This window comes from Natator depressus, chromosome 20 (genome assembly GCF_965152275.1).
Source record: "Natator depressus isolate rNatDep1 chromosome 20, rNatDep2.hap1, whole genome shotgun sequence".
Taxonomy (NCBI): domain Eukaryota; kingdom Metazoa; phylum Chordata; order Testudines; family Cheloniidae; genus Natator; species Natator depressus.
The window spans coordinates 7,941,907-7,961,790 of record NC_134253.1 but is presented as its reverse complement, the minus strand read 5'-3'; the positions used below and the strand labels follow the sequence as shown (position 1 = coordinate 7,961,790).

The 19,884-nt window shown below is 58.5% G+C and overlaps 2 protein-coding genes across 4 annotated transcripts in view; one reads left to right on the top strand and one right to left on the bottom strand.

Moving 5' to 3' along the window:
• Nucleotides 1–27: 27 nt before the first annotated feature.
• XAB2 (XPA binding protein 2) lies at nt 28–17,539 on the top strand. The gene is made up of 19 exons (XM_074935109.1): nt 28–166; nt 1,747–1,895; nt 2,344–2,467; nt 3,217–3,414; nt 3,939–4,073; nt 4,531–4,695; nt 9,132–9,276; nt 9,686–9,837; nt 11,874–11,993; nt 12,506–12,637; nt 13,070–13,201; nt 13,434–13,547; nt 13,878–14,040; nt 14,531–14,721; nt 15,341–15,463; nt 15,694–15,865; nt 15,960–16,086; nt 16,499–16,614; nt 16,824–17,539. The coding sequence occupies exons 1-19, from the start codon at nt 107–109 to the stop codon at nt 16,883–16,885; spliced, it is 2,580 nt and encodes an 859-aa protein (XP_074791210.1). The 5' UTR covers nt 28–106; the 3' UTR covers nt 16,886–17,539.
• A 1,581-nt stretch (nt 17,540–19,120) lies between these two features.
• Nucleotides 19,121–19,884, bottom strand: part of CAMSAP3 (calmodulin regulated spectrin associated protein family member 3) — a 34,227-nt gene continuing 33,463 nt past the window's right edge. For all 3 annotated transcript variants that reach the window (XM_074935100.1, XM_074935101.1, XM_074935102.1), the window contains one exon: nt 19,121–19,784. In XM_074935100.1, coding sequence (XP_074791201.1) covers nt 19,482–19,784 — 303 coding nt within the window. In that variant the 3' untranslated portion in view covers nt 19,121–19,481. The remainder of the gene's footprint in view (nt 19,785–19,884) is intronic.

Here is a 19,884-nt window from a genome sequence, read left to right as displayed (position 1 = left end):
GGCAGCCCCCTGACGCTAAGAGAGCGCGGCGCGTCGCCTGCGTCATCGGCGCGCGCTGGGGCCTGTCGGGGTCTGCGTGCGGGGACCGGGGTCTGGAGTAGCCGCGATGCCGGAGCTGGAGGAGACGCCGGTGGCCGCTGGCGGGGGGAAGCCGGACCTCTTCTTCGTGAGTGCCCGGCCGCGTCATGTCCGCTCAGGCCACCGTACCCTACAGCGCCCCTCGGCCTGGGCTCGCCCCGCCCTTGGGGTCCCTCTGACTCCACCCCTCGCTGCCCCCAGGCTCCCGTGGCCACGGAGCCCCGCCTCTCAGACCCAGCCCCGCCCCCTTCCTCCCCGTGGACCCAGAGGCCTCCCCCCCCCCCCCGTGCGGCCCCCATAGACTCAGCCCTGTCCCCTAACTCTCCATGGACCCAGAGGCCCCCCCCGTGCCGCCCCCATAGACTCAGCCCTGTCCCCTAACTCTCCATGGACCCAGAGCCCCCCCCCATGCCGTCCCCATAGACTCAGCCCTGTCCCCTAACTCTCCATGGACCCAGAGCCCCCCCCCCCGTGATACCCCCATAGACTCAGCCCTGTCCCCTAACTCTCCATGGACCCAGAGCCCCCCCCCCGTGCCGTCCCCATAGACTCAGCCCTGTCCCCTAACTCTCCATGGACCCAGAGCCCCCCCCCCCGTGATACCCCCATAGACTCAGCCCTGTCCCCTAACTCTCCATGGACCCAGAGCCCCCCTCCTGTGCTACCCCCATAGACTCAGCCCTGTCCCCTAACTCTCCATGGACCCAGAGCCCCCCCCGTGCTGCCCCCATAGACTCAGCCCTGTCCCCTAACTCTCCATGGACCCAGAGCTCCCCCCCCCCCGTGCTACCCCCATAGACTCAGCCCTGTCCCCTAACTCTCCATGGACCCAGAGCCCCTCCCCCTCTGCTACCCCCATAGACTTAGCCCTGTCCCCTAACTCTCCATGGACCCAGAGGCCCTGCCATTATTGCCATAATGGACCTAGCTTTGCTCCCTAACCTTCCATGGACCTCACGCTGCCTCCCATAGACTCAGACCTGCCCCCTACCAGCCTGGGGTCCCCATGTCCGCCTCCCCACTGTGCGAGGAAGGGTTTGATCGGCCACATCCAGGCAGAGCTCTGGATTTCCAAAGTTGGACCCTGGAAAACTCAGGAACCCTCAAGTGTACATGCCTGTCATTGCTGGAGCAACTCTTGTGCCATGATTCCTTCCCCAGGCCTTAGCCCTGGAGCTGTGGTGCAAGGGTCAGCCTTCGACATCTCAGTTTGGCTCTCTGTCTGGTTTTAATTGTACTCTCCATTACCAAGCTAGTGTGTGTGCAGTTTTGTGCAGCTCTGTAATAACAACCAGTGTACAGGTTACAACCAGTGTACTAGCTTTCCTGAGCAACCCTGTAGTAACCTTAACCCTAACCCTGTAGTGACAAAACAACATTTGCAAAGCCCTGGCCCTTCTAAGCAACCCTACAATAATAAACCAGTACGTTTGCATCCCCAGCCCCATATTAACAAAACAGGCTGCCACCATGGGGGGAGCAAACACTGAATAAGGAAACAGGTTGCAATAAATAGAGGAAAATGAGTTTTAAAAGTTTGGATTCCCTTGGTGGTTTCGCTACTAAACGGACTCTGAGTCTTGGAAGCAGTGCTGCTCGTGCCCAGAGGTTCCTGGGCATAAAGGAGAGGCCTGGGCTCTGCCTCTAATCCCTTCCTCCCACATGCAGGAGGAGGAGGATCTGCAGTACGAGGAAGAAATCCTGCGCAACCCCTTCTCTGTCAAGTGCTGGATCCGCTACATTGAGTTCAAGCAGAACGCCCCTCGGCATGTGCTGAACCTGATCTACGAGAGAGCCCTCAAGGAGCTGCCAGGCAGGTATGTGGCTGGGTGCAAAGGCATGGAGAACTCTTTGGGCATGTCTACATTGCAGTAAGAGGTGTGACAGGAGCATGTGTATACACTCCCGAGCTAGCGAGCTCAATAACAATGGCAATGAAGCTAGCCGCTCGAGTACATACCCGGGCTTGTGGGCTCACTTGTAAAGCCTGTGCTCTTGTTCAAGTTCGCTAGATCGAAGGCAGCTCATCTCTGTTGACGCATTCTGCAGTCACACCGCTGATCGCAGTGTAGACATACCCTTTAGAAGCTCACAACTGCTGTGATCTCATGTGGGAAGCACTGCAGAGAAGTGCAGGTGCACTGGATATGGGCAATTCCCAGCTACCACATGCCTAGCCTCTCCCAGCAGGAGGCTCTGTGAGGGCCAGGACAGGAGCGCAGGCTAAAGAAACCTCTGATAGTGACAACTCCATGGTGTTTGCAGTTACAAGCTGTGGTACAACTACCTTAAGCAGCGCCGGAAGCAGGTGAAGAACAGGTGTGTGACTGACCCTGGCTATGAGGAGGTGAACAACTGCCATGAACGTGCCCTCGTCTTCATGCACAAGGTATGGGGAGGCCTGGGACAGATGAGCAGCAAAGCCGCTGGGCTTGACGGTGGTAGATGAAGGCTATCTGACAAGGGCAGGGTTGTTGGAGGCTTTCTGCATGGCCCTGTCCCCAACCATGGACAGCCCCTGCCCCAGGCTGTAGATCACCCAATCATGGACCCCTTGTGTCCTGGGCCTCATCACCAACCATGAACTCCCCCCACACCTTAGACTTCTGCCTGCCTGCTCTGAGTCCCATGTGTGTCTCCAGAATGGTCATAGCCTGGGCAGCCACAGGGCCAGTTCCCCCATGCCATCACTAGCCAGCATGCATTGGCACTGACCAGGCCTCATTGTGCTCAGCTTGCTAATGAGCTAGCGGGTGGGGGCCAGCAGGAAGCTGCCTTGGGGCCAGCAAGTTTATTTTGTGTAACCCCATGGGTGGCTGTCAGTCACTTCTGGCCTTGGGGTGGGTTGGAACCAGCAACTTCGAGGCACAAGGCTCTGTAGGGTTCTCTTGAGGATGCACCCCCAGGGCCTTGTCTGCCCATTGCTCCGGCCAGAATGAAACAAACAGGGAGGAGGGGAAATCTAAATACTAGGTGAGGTATCCACAATGTTGGGGACAGGGCTTCCCTCCTTAGGGAGAAGGGGTTTTGTCCTTAGGGACAGCTGTGCCACAGCATGGCAGTATAACCATGATAGGAGGAGTCAGGTCCGCACTGTGGTCCTGCCCTGGTAAGCAGTCCTGCCTCTTGAACTGGCAGATGCCTCGGATCTGGCTAGATTACTGCCAGTTCCTCATGGACCAGTGCCGGATCACCCGCACCCGCAGGACCTTTGACCGGGCACTCCGGGCACTGCCCATCACGCAGCACCATCGAATCTGGCCCCTCTACCTGAAGTTTGTGCGTTTGTACCCCCTGCCCGAGACAGCTGTGCGAGTCTACCGCAGGTACCTGAAGGTAAGGGCACCAGACCCCCTGATCTTTACTCTTTGCTGAGCTGCCCCCTTCTGAACAGTCTCCTTTGGGTTTGCCTGTCTCTGCACAGTGGATCCACAACAATGGAACAAAGGTCTTGGAGCTTCTGCTCCTCAAAGGGTCAAGATCGAGCCTTAACCCCGCCCACAGCTGCAGGGTATGTTGCAGTGGAGGCAAACGGATTGGAGGGAATGGCTCAGTGACCTGCCTAGGGTTATGCAGGGAGGCTGAGCCAGAGCAGGGAATTGAACCTGTCTCTCCCAATCCCAGGTTCGCACCCAAAGTTCTGCACTGTCCTTCCGCTTGTCCCTGCCCCAGCTAGCTATGTGACCACAAGCAAATCACTTCCCTCTCTCTGTGCCTCAGTTTCCCTTCACAGAGTGGGGCTAGTGAACTGTGAAGTGCTTGGAGATTGGGGGTGGCACGGAGGGAGGCAGTGCTAACCTGCAAAAGCATGCGCAGTGCTAGGTTGCCAGGCATGCTCATCCCCGCTGTGTGTGATGCAGCTGAGCCCTGAGAATGCTGAGGAGTACATCGAATATCTGCACTCCATCGACCGGCTGGACGAGGCTGCCCTCCGCCTTGCCACTGTGGTCAATGACGAGAGGTTCGTCTCCAAGGAGGGGAAATCCAACTACCAGGTGAGGTGCCCATGCTGCCAGGGCGAGGCTTCCTTCTTGAGGGGGCAGCTGTGCCAGTCATCCACCCCATTGCTAATAGCTCCTCTTGCTCCCTCCCCTTAAGGACGGCTTGTGCCCCAGCCTCCTTGCTGGTCCCTCAGAGCACTTCCCCTACGCAGGGGGTCTCACACCCTGGAATGTGCCAGGTGGGGCAGCAGGAGTGAATGCCGGGGGGCTGGGTACCAGACCTCAGCCTGGAGCCTGGGCCCCAGGGTGTTGGGAAGTGGAGGGGATGGGCTCAGATGTGCAAACCAAGCCCAGGGCAGGAACTGGAATAGCTGTCATGCTGTGTGCTCCCACATGGGCACAGTAGTCCTGGGGGATGGGTTAGATGGGCTCAGGGCCTGGGAGCTCCCTGTGGGTGCTGAGTGGCCTGTGTAGCCTTGCCCTGTTGCCTGATGTCTCGTCTTCCCTTCAGCTGTGGCACGAGCTTTGTGACCTCATCTCCCAGAATCCTGACAAGGTGAAGTCCCTCAATGTTGGGGCCATCATTCGCGGAGGCCTCACTCGCTTCACTGACCAGCTGGGCAAGCTCTGGTGCTCTCTGGCCGACTACTACATCCGCAGCGGGCACTTTGAGAAGGTACCTTGAGGGGTGGGCAAGGCCAGCACTGGGAGCTTTTAGGGATGGGCGCTGTTCCATGCAGGCTGCTCTGTGAGTGGTGCTAACTGCTGGCAAAGGCTTTCCCATTGCAAGGGGAACCTGGTGTTTAATTTGGTGGGCACAGGTGTTAAAGGTCCTGGGGAAGCAACAACCCAGGAGGTTGCGTGGCTGGGTGCAGCGTGGGCCCCCAAAGGGTTAGTTAATCATGAGCTGAGGGGACAGAGAAACCAGGTGTGGTGGAGTGCGAGAGAGGAGAAGGAAGTCTCCACCTGAGGGTTGGATCCAGGAGCTGCATGGGAGAAGGCTCTCTCACTAGCAACAGCCGTAAGGGCCATAAGGAAGCTGGTACTGGGTGATTCGTTGTGGGGAGGTTATGGGAGTCTGGGATGGTTGAGCTGAATCTCAGAGGAGTTTTGAAGCAGGGTGGGTGACATTTGAACTGGATCCTGAAATGGGTGGGGGCGGGGAGGGGGAAGCGTGGGGACCTGGGAGGGAAGTGCCTGGGGAGGACTGGGAGGGTAATGCAAAGACCAGGGCAGTCTGGGGGGATGGGGAAGGGAAGCAGGTTGGGGGAGCTCCTCACAGGCCCCCCCCCCCCCCACCTCCCACAGAGCTTTTCTGGCTGCAGAGGGATGCGGGGGAATTGTCCAGCCCAGCAGGGATGCAGGGAGTCTGAGTTCACCACCCCAATATGGAAAGCAGCTGGGCTTCCCTGCTCACTCAGGCACTGGGATAGCTCCTGTTTGCCTAGCCGGTGTCATCTGGAAGGAGCCCAAAGCACATCTTTGGAGGGATCACTGTCCTGGTTCTGGAGTGTGCCTGCCTCTGGGGTGGAATATGGCAGGGATTAAACAGCTCACAGAACACTACCTAGTCACTGATGAGTCCATGACGTGTTTCTCAGCAGTGAGGATATTAACCCCAGTGTCCAGGCCCAATCCAGCATGCTCCAGCTGACCCTCTGCATTCCCCCAAAGTTAGTGTCTCTAGTTGTTCTGTCTCCTCTAACCAGTCAGTACTTCTAAGGTTCCTAGCGCCATAGTGTTGAATCATCTCCCTTTGTGTGGTGTTGCCATGTGACTATTAAACAGTGTGGAAGAGAGGAATGTTGCTGCTAAGCTGTTACGGTTGCTCAGTGCTTTTGTTCTTGGAGGTCCAGTGTTATCAGCACTAGCAGGTAGCGCAGCTGCTGATTCAGCAGCCCCCGATCTTACTTCTAAAGAGAGACCACAGGCATGGTTTGGTGACAAAGGTGCTCGGCCAGGTTTATTGCTCTTAAGGCAAAGTCCTAGCGTCCCATAAGAGCTACAGGCACACTAACCCGTGAGTGCCCGAGGCAAGGAGCAGCTCAGTCAGCAGCAGGAATTTCAGCTGTCCCACTAGAACAGTCAACATGGATTCACCAAGGGCAAGTCATGCCTGACGAACCTGATTGCCTTCTATGATGAGATAACTGGCTCTCTGGGTATGGGGAAATTGTGGACGTGATATATCTTGACTTTAGCAAACATTTTGATACGATTTCCCACAGTATTCTTGCCAGCAAGTTAAAGAAGTATGGGCTGGATGAATGGACTATAAGGTGGATAGAAAGCTGGCCACATTGTTGGGCTCAGTGGGTAGTGATCAATGGCTCCATGTCTAGTTGGCAGCCGGTATCAAGCGGAGTGCCCCAAGGGTCGGTCCTGGGGCTGGTTTTGTTCAACATCTTTATTAATGATCTGGATGATGGGATGAATTGCACCCTCAGCAGGTTCACAGATGACACTAAACTGGGGGGAGAGGTACAGAATCCTAGAATATCAGGGTTGGAAGGGACCTCAGGAGGTCATCTAGTCCAACCCCCTGCTCAAAGCAGGACCAATCTCCAACTAAATCATCCCAGCCAAGGCTTTGTCAAGCTTGACCTTAAAAACATCTAAGGAAGAAAATTCCACCACCTCCCTAGGTAACGCATTCCAGTGCTTCACCACCCTCCTAGTGAAAAAGTTTTTCCTAATATCCAACCTGAGCCTCCCCAACTGCAACTTGAGACCATTACTTCTCGTTCTGTCATCTACCACCACTGAGAACAGTCTAGATCCATCCTCTTTGGAACCCTCTTTCAGGTAGTTGAAAGCAGCTATCAGATGCCCCCTCATTCTTCTCTTCCACAGACTAAGCAATCCCAGTTCCCTCAGCCTCTCCTCATAAGTCAAGTGTTCCAGTCCCCTAATCATTTTTGTTGCCCTCCGCTGGATGCTTTCCAATTTTTTCACATCCTTCTTGTAGTGTGGGGCCCAAAACTGGACACAGTACTCCAGATGAGGCCTCACCAATGACAAATAGAGGGGAACGATCACGTCCCTTGATCTGCTGGCAATGCCCCTTCTTATACATCCCAAAACGCCATTGGCCTTCTTGGCAACAACGGCACACCGTTGACTCATATCCAGATTCTTGACCACTGTAACCCCTCAGTCCTTTTCTGCAGAACTGCTGCTGAGCCATTCGGTCCCTAGTCTGTAGCCGTGCATTGGATTCTTCCGTCCTAAGTGCAGGACTCTGCACTTGTCCTTGTTGAACTTCATCAGATTTCTATTGGCCCAATCCTCCAATTTGTCTAGGGCCCTCTGTATCCTATCCCTACCCTCCAGCGTATCTATCTCTCCTCCCAGTTTAGTGTCATTTGCAAACTTGCTGAGGGTGCAATCCACGCCATTCTCCAGATCATTAATGAAGATATTGAACAAAACCGGCCCCAGGACTGACACTTGGGGCACTCCAATTGATACCAGCTGCCAACTAGACATGGAGCCATTGATCACTACCCGTTGAGCCCAACAATCTAGCCAGCTTTCTATCCACCTTATAGTCCATTCATCCAGCCCATACTTCTTTAACTTGCTGGCAAGAATACTGTGGGAGGTAGATATGCTGGAGGGTAGGGATAGGGTCCAGAGTTACTTAGACAAATTGGAGGATTGAGCCAAAAGAAATCTGATGAGGTTCAACAAGGACAAGTGCAGAGTCCTGCACTTAGGAAGGAAGAATCCCATGCACTGCTACAGACTGGGGACTGACTGGCTAAGCAGCAGTTCTGCAGAAAAGGACCTGGGGATTACAGCGGATGAGATGCTGGATATGAGTCAGCAGTGAGCCCTTGTTGCCAAGAAGGCCAATGGCATATTGGATTGTATTAGTAGGAGCATTGCCAGCAGATTGAGGGAAGTGATTATTCCCCTCTATTCAGCACTGGTGAGGTCACACCTGGAGTATTGCATCCAGTTTTTGTCCCCCCACTACAGAAAGGATGTGGACAAATTGGAGAGTCTCCAGCAGAGGGCAATGAAAATTATTAGGGGACTGGGGCACATGACTTACGAGGAGAGGCTGAGGGAACTGGACTTATTTAGTCTGCAGAAGAGAAGAGTGAGGGGGGGATTTGATAGCAGCCTCCAATTCCCTGAAGGGGGGGTGCCAAAGAGGATGGAGCTCGGCTGTTCTCAGTGGTGACAGATGACAGAACGAGGATCAATGGTCTCAAGTTGCAGTGGGGGAGGTCTAGGTTGGATATTAGGAACCACTATTTCACTAGGAGGGTGGTGAAGCACTGGAATGGGTTACCTAGGGAGGTGGTGGAATCTCCATCCTTAGAGGTTTTTAAGGCCCGGCTTGACAAAGCCCTGGCTGGGATGATTTAGTTGGTGCTGGTCCTGCTTCGAGCCGGGGGTTGGACTAGATGACCTCCTGAGTTCTCTTCCAACCCTGATATTCTATGATTGGCCGCACAAAGGGTTAAGGCAAGGTCCCCCAACATCTATAGACTGAGACAAACAACTTACACAGCACCTGTCGTGTTTTATGACACCCGTTTGTTACCTCCCCTTTTTCCTCGTATTTTGGACAAAATACTCTGATTTGTCAAGCCATTTGATTTTGTACTAATTTTTTGTGTATTTGTACTAGCCTTCTAAAATACATTTTTGTAAATATCTAGGGCCTCCACTAGCAACAGCTTTGCCAAGTTCATATAGTGAACAGCCACCTTGTGAGCATTTACTTTAATACATGGCCTTACTTTGGTTCACAGCCTTGGGTTCAGGCCTTAAATTTTGCACCAGGCCCAGTGCTCCAGGCTCTCTTTCTCTACTACAACAGTTGCTGCACCCCACCCCAGGAGCAGCCACATCTCAATACCGGGCAAGGGACCAAACAGCCCCCACCGGTGGCTGCATCTCAGCGCCAGGCAAGGGATCCCTGTATCCACTCCTCCACCCCATAGATTGCTGCATCTCAGCTCTGGGCAAGGGCCCTTTGGAGGCTTATCAGGGTGGAGGGGCTGGAGCTCCCATTTCTCTCCTGGTAGCTAGCTTGGGGAGCCCCTTTGTGGGGCAGGGAGCATGGGGCCTTGCTCACGGTGCCATGTGTCTCAGGCCCGGGACGTGTACGAGGAGGCCATCCAGACGGTGATGACAGTGCGGGATTTCACCCAGGTGTTTGACAGCTACGCCCAGTTCGAGGAGAGCATGATCGCAGCCAAGATGGAGACCACCTCTGAGCTGGGGCAGGAGGAAGAGGGTGAGTGGGGAACTGGGCCCCGCCTGCAGGTACCATGCAGCGCTCCTAAGCAGGGATTGGCCAGCCTGGGGAGGCAGAGCCCCAAGTGTGGCACTGGGGGGCAAGGAGGTAATACTGACTTCTGCAGTTACACCACTTACACCAGGGCTGCGTTTGGCCTCCAGACTCTGGCAGCTGATTGCTCTTTATGGGAGGCACAAATGACCGCTCAGAAGGGGTGGAGGATAGTAAGACCCTGCTAGGCCCAGTGGGAGAGCTGGGAGTCGGGACTCCTGGGTTCGAGTCCCAGCTCTGGGAGGGGAGTGGGGAGCATTAAATGGGGGGCTGGGACTCAGGATTCCTGGAGGGCCAGGGCCCGGCAGGGACATTAGGGCAGTGGCTGATATGCCTGTGCCTCTCCCCACTACAGATGATGTGGACCTGGAGCTGCGCCTGGCTCGCTTTGAGCAGCTGATCACACGGCGCCCCCTGCTGCTCAACAGCGTGTTGCTGCGCCAGAACCCCCATAACGTCCACGAGTGGCACAAGCGTGTGAAGCTCTATGAGGGGAAGCCCCGAGAGGTAGGGCCAGCCCATCCCCCGGGGGAGCATGCCAGGGCCACACACTCACCCTGGGACTCTCATCCTGATGCGTCCCTCCCTCCCCTTGGCATCCCAGGGGAATGGGGAGATGGGCAGAGGTACAGCTGCCTCTGGGGTGTGGGGCACATGGGGCCTGGTTTTACAGGGATCCTGTGCCTGGTGCTGAGATGCAGCCATCTCTGGTGTGGGACAGATCTTCCCCCTCTAATCTGCTCTGCACGAGGCTGATGCACGGTGTGGTGTGATGGGCTTGGGGCACAAGTTCGTGCAGCGTGGCTCGGTATAGGGTTCATGGCTCGGGGGAGGCTGAGACACCAGGTGTGTTGTCTGCAGAGCTCTGAAAAGCCCAGCCTGACATGGCTGAGCCCTCTGGTGGGATTTGCTTGGGAAATAGCCCCAGGCAGAGGCTGGCGAGTGGTTCGGGTGAGTCAGGACACCTGGGTTCCCTGTACTGCCATACACTCACTGTTCTCTCTGGCAAGCGGCACCATTGTTCTGTACCTCGGTTTCCCTGTCTCTAAGATGGGGGTCGTAGCTGCATCCTTGGGAAGCCAAGGGGGTAAGAGTTGCTGGCTATGTAGCGTGTTGGGCCGCCCTAGGGGGTGCTGTAGTGGGGGTGTGGGGCTGGTGTGCTACGCAGAGGTAGGCTGGGCAGCTGGCACTGCCCTGGGCCCTACTGCCCCAGGCAGGGTCAGTGCGTTTCCCAGCTGTGCACGTCTCCCTCACTGCACCGGCTTCACCCCGACCTGAACCCAGTGTATTCACGGGATCAGTGCTACAGCCCCACCTTTGGAACAGTCTCTCGGAGGAGCCTTCCCGTGTGCCAGACCCCCTCAGGCTGTCGTGCTTCCTCCAGGGTAAGCCCCATGGCTTCACCGCCTCCGGAGCCTGGGCCTCTGGGCCTTCCGCACCCCTGCGTCACCCTGCGAACTCCATTCAGCGAGTCCCACAGGGACAGACCCCCATGGGGAATTCATGACCTCACCCAGCATTGGCAGCGATGCTCGCACAGCGTTGTCAGAACAGTAACCCCAAAGGCAGCATGGGGAGTCCGTAGTCAGCCCAGAGCACTGAGGTTAAAGCACAGACCCTCCTGCTTAGCCCAGAGCCCAGCCGAGCTGGACCAAGCCCCTTTGTTCAGGCTCTGTCTGACCCTCCATCTGGCCTCCTTGGTCAACCCCAAGCGAGAGTCCCTGACTCCTTCCAGCAGCCAGCCCTGGTCCCCCCACCTCAGACTTCAGCAGCCCTTTGATCTCCAGCTGGGGGTTGCTGCTCAGCTTCCCTAAGGAGAGACGGGGAAATCCATCTCTAGGTCCTTGGGTGCTAGGTGTCAATGGCCTGGAATTTGGGGTCCCCATTGGCGTATCAGATGCTCCACTACCATGGGGAATAAGGCCCCCGCATCCGTCTTCTAGCCTGCCCTGAGAGCAACCAGGCCCCTTCCACTCGCTGGGAAACTGGTGCAGGAGCAGGACTCTCAAACTATTCCCACTTCGTCCTATCTGGCAATGGGTGTAAGTGGTTGTGCAAGGGGTGGGGTAGCAAGGACTTAACTCGTCTTTGGGGCTCTTTCCAGAGCATTAGAACAGCTGGGGCACAGGGAATGGGCTACAGGCACCGGTTCTGATCTGGCTGCGGAGGCTGGGGCAGGGGATGAGGGCGAGGGGCTGTGTCACTAGTGCTGATCCAGGCTCAAGCCCAGGGCATAGGGCCCAGGTTCCAGTCCAGGCTGGGAATGACTGAAAGCTGCTCCCATTGCGTGCCTGTGCAGTGTGGCCGGGTCTCGGTCCATTTCCTCATCACTGGGTTCTGTGAGATCGCCAGGGAGACTAACTTGCCCCAGTGAGGAGTCAAGGGAGACTGAACTCCACCCTCACCCCTAGAAGGCACCCCTCTGGGGCACGGGGAGGGGCTGTGTGGGCCCTGCTGTAGCAGCTCTGTTGGCAAAGGTCTTCAGCAGAGCGTGCCCTTCTCCTCCTGCTGGATCTAACGCTGGCGCCCACCTGCCCTCACAGATCATCAACACCTACACGGAGGCAGTGCAGACCGTGGACCCCTTCAAGGCCACCGGCAAGACACACACACTCTGGGTCTCCTTTGCCAAGTTCTATGAGGACAATGGGCAGATCGAGGATGTGAGTGTTGCTGGGGGCGCGGAATGAGAACAGCCAAGAGAAGCTGCCTCCTCTCCCTGCCCTGGCCCAGGGGACCCATTGGGAGGGTGGGGTGCGGGGTGGTAGGACCCTCATCCTGGGGCATCACACAAGCAGGACTCATGATCCCAGCAGTGGCTGCTAGTGGGGGTTAAACTGGGCAGGAGCATTGCCCAAGCACCTGGAGAGAGAGTCTGCGCAGAATCCCCATTAATGCCAACCCTGGAAGGCCAGGGCAGAGGGGTCTGTGAAGGAGGGATTTCTGCCTGGCTGGGTGCACTTTGTCTGGACCCCTGCCGAAGCCTGGGAGACGGAGTGGGGCGGTATCCTGCCACAGCTCAGGGGAGCAGGTTGGCTGGGGGAGAGCAGGCTGGCCTGGGGCCAGGCGGGGAGCAGGGGCTGGATTCCTGCCAGAGCTCAGGGGAGTGGGCTGGTCGGGGCCTGTGGGGAGCAGCTTGTGCTCCCTCTGATTCTGCCTCCGTCCCCTTGTCCAGGCCAGGACCATCTTTGAGAAAGCCACCAAGGTGAACTTCAAGCAGGTGGACGACCTAGCCTGCGTTTGGTGCGAGTATGGGGAGATGGAGCTGCGCCATGAGAATTATGACCAGGCCCTGCGCATCCTCCGGGTGAGCCCAGCCCTGCTGGGTATAGGGGGGCTGATGGGAGTGGCAATGTGGGGTACGAGGGCAAGCGCCAGGCAACCATCCCTTAGGCTGCTGGAGAGTCCTGGGCGGGTAGAGGAGAAAGGAACATCTTGAGGTTAAGGCCCAGACTCCAGGGTTCCACTCCCAGCTCTGGGAGGGGTGGGGGTGGGGCAGGAGCCAGGACTCCTGGGTTCCACTTCCAGCTGTGGGAGGGGCAGGCGGTCTAGTGGTTTGAGTGTGGGCCATGCTTTGCTGTGGACTCAGTGAGTGATGGTGAGAAGCTGCCTATGTAGCGCCTGCCAGGGGATGTCATGGGTCCCTGAATGGCCCTCCCCGCCCTGTGTGCTGCTGGCCCTGAAATCCTGGGCACAGGGTTTGCTGCCCCACTGAGCGTGCTCCCCTCTTGCCCCACAGAAAGCCACGGCCATCCCAGCCAAGAAAGCAGAATACTTCGACGCCTCAGAGCCCGTCCAGAACCGCGTGTACAAGTCCCTCAAGGTCTGGTCCATGCTGGCCGACCTGGAAGAGAGCCTGGGCACCTTCAAGGTGAGGATACCCACCCTTCTCAGGGGCCAGGTCCCCGGCAGCGGGCCAAGGAGCCAGGCCCTAGCTGCTCTCCGGCAGAGGAACTGCGGGGGGTGGACTCCACTGGGGATGGCGCCAGGCTCAGCCTTCAGCCGCCCCTGTCCATCCTGCTGGGCCCACTGGATCCCTGCAGCATGCCGGCCCCTACCGTAATCCACCCTAATACTGCTGCCCGCCTGGTCTTCTTTCCTAGTCCACCAAGGCTGTGTATGACCGCATCCTGGACCTGCGCATCGCCACACCCCAGATCATCATCAACTACGCCCTCTTCCTGGAGGAGCACACCTACTTTGAGGAGAGCTTCAAGGTGCAGGGGAGTTCCACTGTTAAGGGCGAGGGAGGGTGGGATTTAGCTGGGCTCCAAGAAGCAGAGCTGGGGTAGGGGTGAGGGGAAACTGGTGGGCAGGTCTGGCAGAGAGCCCCTGATTGGCAGGCGTTTGCCTGGCGAGGGAGGGGTGCAGAGCTGGCTGGGTCAGAGGGGCTCTGAGGTGGCTCCATGGGGATTACAGGGTTAATGTGCAGATCGCGGGTCGGGGGGAGAGGCTGCGATTGCTCCTGGGGGGGTCATGGAACTTCCGCCAAATGTGAAGGCTCCAGGGGGACCCGGGCAGTCATGCTCACACTCCTCCCTCGGCAGGCCTACGAGAGGGGCATCTCCCTGTTCCGCTGGCCGAACGTGTACGACATTTGGAACACCTACCTGACCAAGTTCATCGACCGCTATGGTGGCAAGAAGCTGGAGCGTGCCCGTGACCTCTTCGAGCAGGCACTGGACGGCTGCCCCCAGAAATACGCCAAGAGTACGTGGGGGCAGGGGTTCCTGGCTCCCCGATATGAGGGCATCCTGGCATCAACTGCCGTGTGGCTCTATCTGGCCAGGATTCCACCCATACTGGTGGCCAGTCCTGTCACCAAGCTGAGGGGAGCCCTGTGGATGGGATGCTGAATGGGGGAGCCCAGCCCCACTGGGCCCTGCGGCTCCATGTGGACTCGAGCACAGACTGCTGTGTGGCAAAGAGGGCCTGAGATCCTGGGCTGTGGCAGGGCCAGTGCCCCCGTACGCAGCCCCCCACCAGCTGGCTTTACCTTTGTTCCCCCCACACACACATGCCCCTCTGTGGGGCCCTCCCCCCCCCCCCCCCCGCCCCCGTCAGCCATCTTTGCCTCTGCCCCAGTGATGCTGCAGGTTTCTGATGTGATTCTGAGTCACCCTGTGGCCTGGTGACCCTGTACCAGTGCCCTCGGTCGTACCCCGTGCTAGCCGGCCCCTGACGCACCCTGTCCCCACAGCCATCTACCTGTTGTATGCCAAGCTGGAGGAGGAGTTCGGGCTGGCGCGGCATGCCATGGCGGTGTACGAGCGGGCCACGCGGGCCGTGCAGCCCTCGGAGCAGTACGAGATGTACAACATCTACATCAAGCGGGCGGCCGAGATCTATGGGGTCACCCACACCCGCAGCATCTATGAGAAGGCCATTGAGGTGAGGTGGGGGGTAGGGCTGGCAGAGGTCTCCCCTTTCCCCCTCACACATGGGCCTAAAGCACTGCCCCCACCCCTGTGTGCCAGTGCATTGGGCTGTCCTAGGCCCCTTCCTGCCATTCAGTAGCAGAAACCCCTCCCATCCTCCTGCACCCAAATCCCATGGGCTGGTGCTGAGGAGCCCTCGACCCATTCAGCAGGCAGAGAGAGGCGTGGGCTGGCTGAGGTCTGCAGTCCTAGCACTAAAGGGCAGCGCTACCTTCTTGTAACAGGGACACTTGGGCGGCAGAGATGGGCACAGAGAGCACCGGGCCAAACCCCAAACACTCGCCTCACCCCTGGTACCCTGCACCCAAGGCTGTGAAGCCACGAACCTAGGATCTTTGGAGTGGGGAGCCTGTCCTGAGCCCCAGCCTGCAGGGAGCACACTGCATGGCATCCGGATTCCCCCACCCACAGGTGGGGTCAGGGGCAGGGCATTCAGGGGAGCATGCTGTCGGTCCATCTGTCCATCCATCCGCCCAGGGTGTGCTCTGGGGTCAGGGCCGGTGGTGGGCAAGGAGGAGTGGGGATGGGGGCTGGTGGGATTCAGGGGCACTCTCTCACAGTCTCCCCCACAGGTGCTGTCAGACGAGCACGCCCGCGAGATGTGCCAGCGCTTTGCCGACATGGAGTGCAAGCTGGGTGAGATCGACCGGGCCCGGGCCATCTACTCCTACTGCTCACAGATCTGTGACCCCCGGGTAAGGGCCCCAGGGTGAACTTTGGGTGGCAGAGTGAGCTGGGGCCGGGATTGTCCCCTACAGTCTGGTCCCTGGCACTACCGTCCCTAGGCTTGGTTTCCCAGCCAGGTGGGTGTTGGGCCCTGCTACAGGGATCAGTTGCCCTAGAGAAGGCTGGGAGATGGGTAGGACAGGCCATGGGGGTGGGGACTGCAAGGCTCACCCCCTTTGGGCTCACCCCCCACCCCCAGACCACAGGCTCCTTCTGGCAGACATGGAAGGACTTTGAGATCCGGCACGGGAACGAAGACACGATCCGGGAGATGCTGCGCATCAAACGCAGCGTCCAAGCCACCTACAACACCCAGGTCAACTTCATGGCCTCGCAGATGCTCAAAGTCTCCAGCAATGCCACAGGCACTGGTAAGCAACCCACCCCCTGCATGGTGGGAGCCTTGGGGGCACCTGTACCCCACACAGAGGTGTCCCTGGCATTCACCCTGCTGTCTGGTTCCAGTGTCAGACCTGGCGCCGGGGCAGAGTGGCATGGACGACATGAAGCTGCTGGAGCAGCGGGCAGAGCAGCTGGCGGCTGAGGCAGAGCGGGACAAGCCCCGGTCCAAGGAGAAGATCCTCTTTGTCAGGTCTGTGTGCATAGGGCAGCTTGTGGAGACTACATATTCCAGCATGCATCTGGGCACCTGGCCCTACTGCATGCTGGGGCTTGGCTCCCCTGCCCTATAGCCAGCAATGGCTCTGATATGCCCCTTGCCCAGTGCCAATGCAGCCCTGGGCTGACTTCTCACCAGCTGAGCCCGTAACCCCCAACCACCCTCCCTGGTGGGCGCTGCCCTCACCCCTTCCCTGCTGGCTGGGGCTGGCACAGCCAGCCATAACCCCCTGCACATTGCTGGAAGCCTGTCTTAGGCCTAGAGCCATGTGGGGAGCTGTGGATCGATGGGGGTGGGGACAGTGGGGGCCCAGGACTGCCTTTGGAGCAGCTGGTTCCCTGGTGCCCAGCCCCTGGCTCACTCCCTCTCCCCGGTATGTTGGTAGGAGCGATGCGTCACGCAGTGAGCTGGCCGCACTCTCCAGGCAGGTGAACCCTGATGAGATTGACATTGATGAGGACGAGGAGGAGGGGGATGAGAGCGAGGAGAATGAGCCTGACGGTAAGGGGTGGGGTGTACAGCTGTGACTGGGGGGCTGGCTGGGGGAGGAGCCTAGTGTAGCTGGATATGTCCTGCCCTCTTAAGCTGAGGATGGGAGATGGGTAGGAGCTGGGCACTGGGTGTGGCATAGTTGGGTCTGTCTCCTGGCTGGAGGCAGGTGCTGCTAGGTGCTGGCTCACCACTGACCCACCCTCCCCTTCTCCCTGCAGAGGTGCAGCTGGAGCAGCAGAGCGTCCCCTCAGCTGTGTTCGGGGGGCTGAAGGCCGACTGAGCTGGGGGCAGCCAGCGGGCACCATGGATCCTGCTCCACTCCTGAACTGCAGGCAGAGGGGTCTGGACTTTGAGATTCCTGGGCCAGCCTGGACCTGCTGGGCTGGAGCCGTATGCCCCCCAGCACAACCCCTCACCCAGGGCCCCCGGCTGCCTTAGTTTTCCTGTCCCTGTAAGCCAAGCAGGCTCCCCAAGTTCTGGCCCTATCCCTCCCCCTTGGGCTCTGGGGCTGGGTGGCCCTGGCTCCTAGCAGGGCAGGGGTGCTGTAGCTCTAAGTAGCTGGCTGCTGCCCAGGGCAGGGAGGGGAGGACCCTGCTCTGGGCCATTGGCAGGAGTGGGTGGAGCCAGCCTGCCCTTGGGCTACTGGCCCCTTGCCCTGTTACCCCCCGCTTCCTCATGAAGCACTTTGGGAGCCAGGCTTGTTAAGTGGGGAAGGAGCAGGCAGAGCCCCTGGGGGCCAGCCCAGGAGCTGGCCTGGGGCCCCACTGACAGTAGCTGGGGCTTATCTGCCCCCTCCAGCTGGTCTCCACAGGCTAGTGTGTGGGGTAAGCCATGCACATGGTGCTCTTCCCCCGACTGCTGGCCCATGGGGTGCTGGAGGCTGGGTAGCCATGCCCTGGCTCTTGTGCAGGGAGAGGGGGAGTGCCATGTGCCCCCGCACCCCCCACAGGGCTGCTGTGTTTGACTATAAATGTTTTTTTCTAACCTTAGCTAGACTCTCATTGCTCAGGGAGGGGGGCAGGGGAACAGCTCCAGGCAGTGCCTCCTCCCTGCACTATGCCCTCCCCTACCTTGTGCTGGGCAGGGATGTGGTGACAGTGCAGTAGGGGCCTGGAAGAGGCTGTTCAGGCCAGGCAGCCTCCTCACCATAGGCTCCTGCAGCTCAAACCAGCAGGGCCAGAGCCTGGGCTTGCCCTGGGGGAGGCCCTCCCCACAACTGCACCATGCCAGTCTAGGTCAGGGCTGGGGGAGAGGGACCCTTGGTTCTGGCCAGGTCCAGCCAAGCTGTCAGAGCAAGAGGGATGATGTGAGGTGGGGGGCTGGAGCTGGACTGCAGCCCAGGCAGCTTTGAGCATTAAAGGTCCCTGCAGGAGGGGGCAGCATTAGGGTTAAATATACTGGTCAGCACCAGTTCTGACACCCTGGACCAGCTGATACAGGGGTGGAGCAACATCAGAGCCTGCATGGGCAGTTCCTGCTGCCAGGCCAGGGGGCACAGTCACTGCAGGCCAGGAGACCAGGTCCCCATTTTCCACATGCAGCCCTTGGCTCAGGCTCTGAGCACCAGCAAGGGCTGGGCCAGAGCATTGAAAAGTTTGTTTTTCCACCATAAAACCACAAGGAAAAATTTTCCATGTGGGATTCAACTGAAACCAGAAGCCTCCTCTGGGAGTCCTGATGCCTAGGCCCCCCAGCGTGGATCTTCTTGACTCACCCTTCCCTAAGCTGGGGTTGGAACCCAGGCTCCCTGACACCTGGAGCCCAATTCCCTGGTGTGCTGGGGCAGCAGGGTGAGGCTGCTCTTCTGAGGAGGAACCAGGCAGAGACAGAAGCACCTTTAAGTTACTTTATTAAGTGACAGGGTGAGGTCCCTGCCAGCTCATTACAGCATTGCCCAGCACCCCCTCTGCCACAAGGAGCCAGCAGGCCCTGCCCCCCTTTCACCTAGGTATCAGTGCTTGGGGGGCCCAGGGGGATCACCTGACCAGGCTCAGGCATCTGTGCTTGGGGGGTATCACTGACCAGGCTCAGCTCCAGCCAGCCCCTTAGAAGGGAGCAGGCCCCTCCCAGCTGGACACAGCCACCCAGGAAGGGATGGGGCTGGCAGGACAGCACTCCAGCCCCAAACAGGGGCACAGACAGCAGCCACCTGGGCTAGGAGGGGTGGGGGGAGCTATGGGCACAGGGAGTCCTGCTCCCTGGGGCAGCTGCAGGTGGGCTCAGGCCAGGCTGTCTCATTTCCCAGAGGCCAGGTCCCCTCCCACCCAGAGCCTGAGGCAGTGCCCCTGGTACCTAGTCCTGTGCCCAGCACCCCTCCTGCAAGGAGGGGGGAGTTCAAACACAATTCCATTGTGACAGAAGCTTAGAAGATACAAAATAGACAAGACATGGAGACAGACAGACACCCACCCACCCCTTGTCCCTCACACCAGGCCCATCCCAACCTGCTTATCAAATGCAATTCACTATATACAAATCATTGCAAAATCATTTAAATAGCTCAATTTCTGTATAGTTATGTATAATATACACAGCCCAGGGGCCAGGCCCTGATCCACACCTCATGGAGGGAGGGGGAGAGACATGCCCCTGGGGTGCAGTCTGACATTCAGATGGTTGGGAGGGGGGCAGAGAGCAGAGTAGCCAGTCTAGGGGCACCTAGCCCCTCCCCTCAGCCTAGGGTGGGGGTACAGCCAGGCCTTACCAAGGCAGCTCTCCCCCCATGCCTTTTGACCCCATAGTTTTAGTGTATTTGGCAGTTCCCAGGATAAGCCCTTCCCCCTTTGCTGGGCCCTGCCTGGGCACACAGCCAGGGCACAGGGGTCCTGCAGCAGCAGCTGTGTGAAGGGCTCTCAGCCCAGAGAGGCCAGGAGAGGTTATTTAGGGGTGCCTGGCTTCTTGGGGGTGCCTGGCTTCTTGGTCTGCCAGAGGTGGCCCTGGATGGTGATGGCATCAACGTTCATGGACATGGTCTTAGTGGGGATCTGGGTGAAGCGCTTGCGGTCTGAGCTGTACTTGTAGATGCCCTCAATCATGGCCAGGCTGATGGTGCGGGGACCGTAGCCCGTCAAGCGCATCAGCTCCTCCGTCTCCCCTGCTGGCGTGTAGAGTGCCCGGAACTGGCAGCTGGAGTCTCGGAACAGGATCAGGAAGTGGTGGGCTTTGCTCTTCTCCATCTCCTGGGGGGCAGAGGGGAGGTTAAGAGACCAGGCAAGCCCTCAACCCCACAATACAAGGGCCCCCTAACCCATTGAACCCCCAGCCACTGCCTGCTCCAGG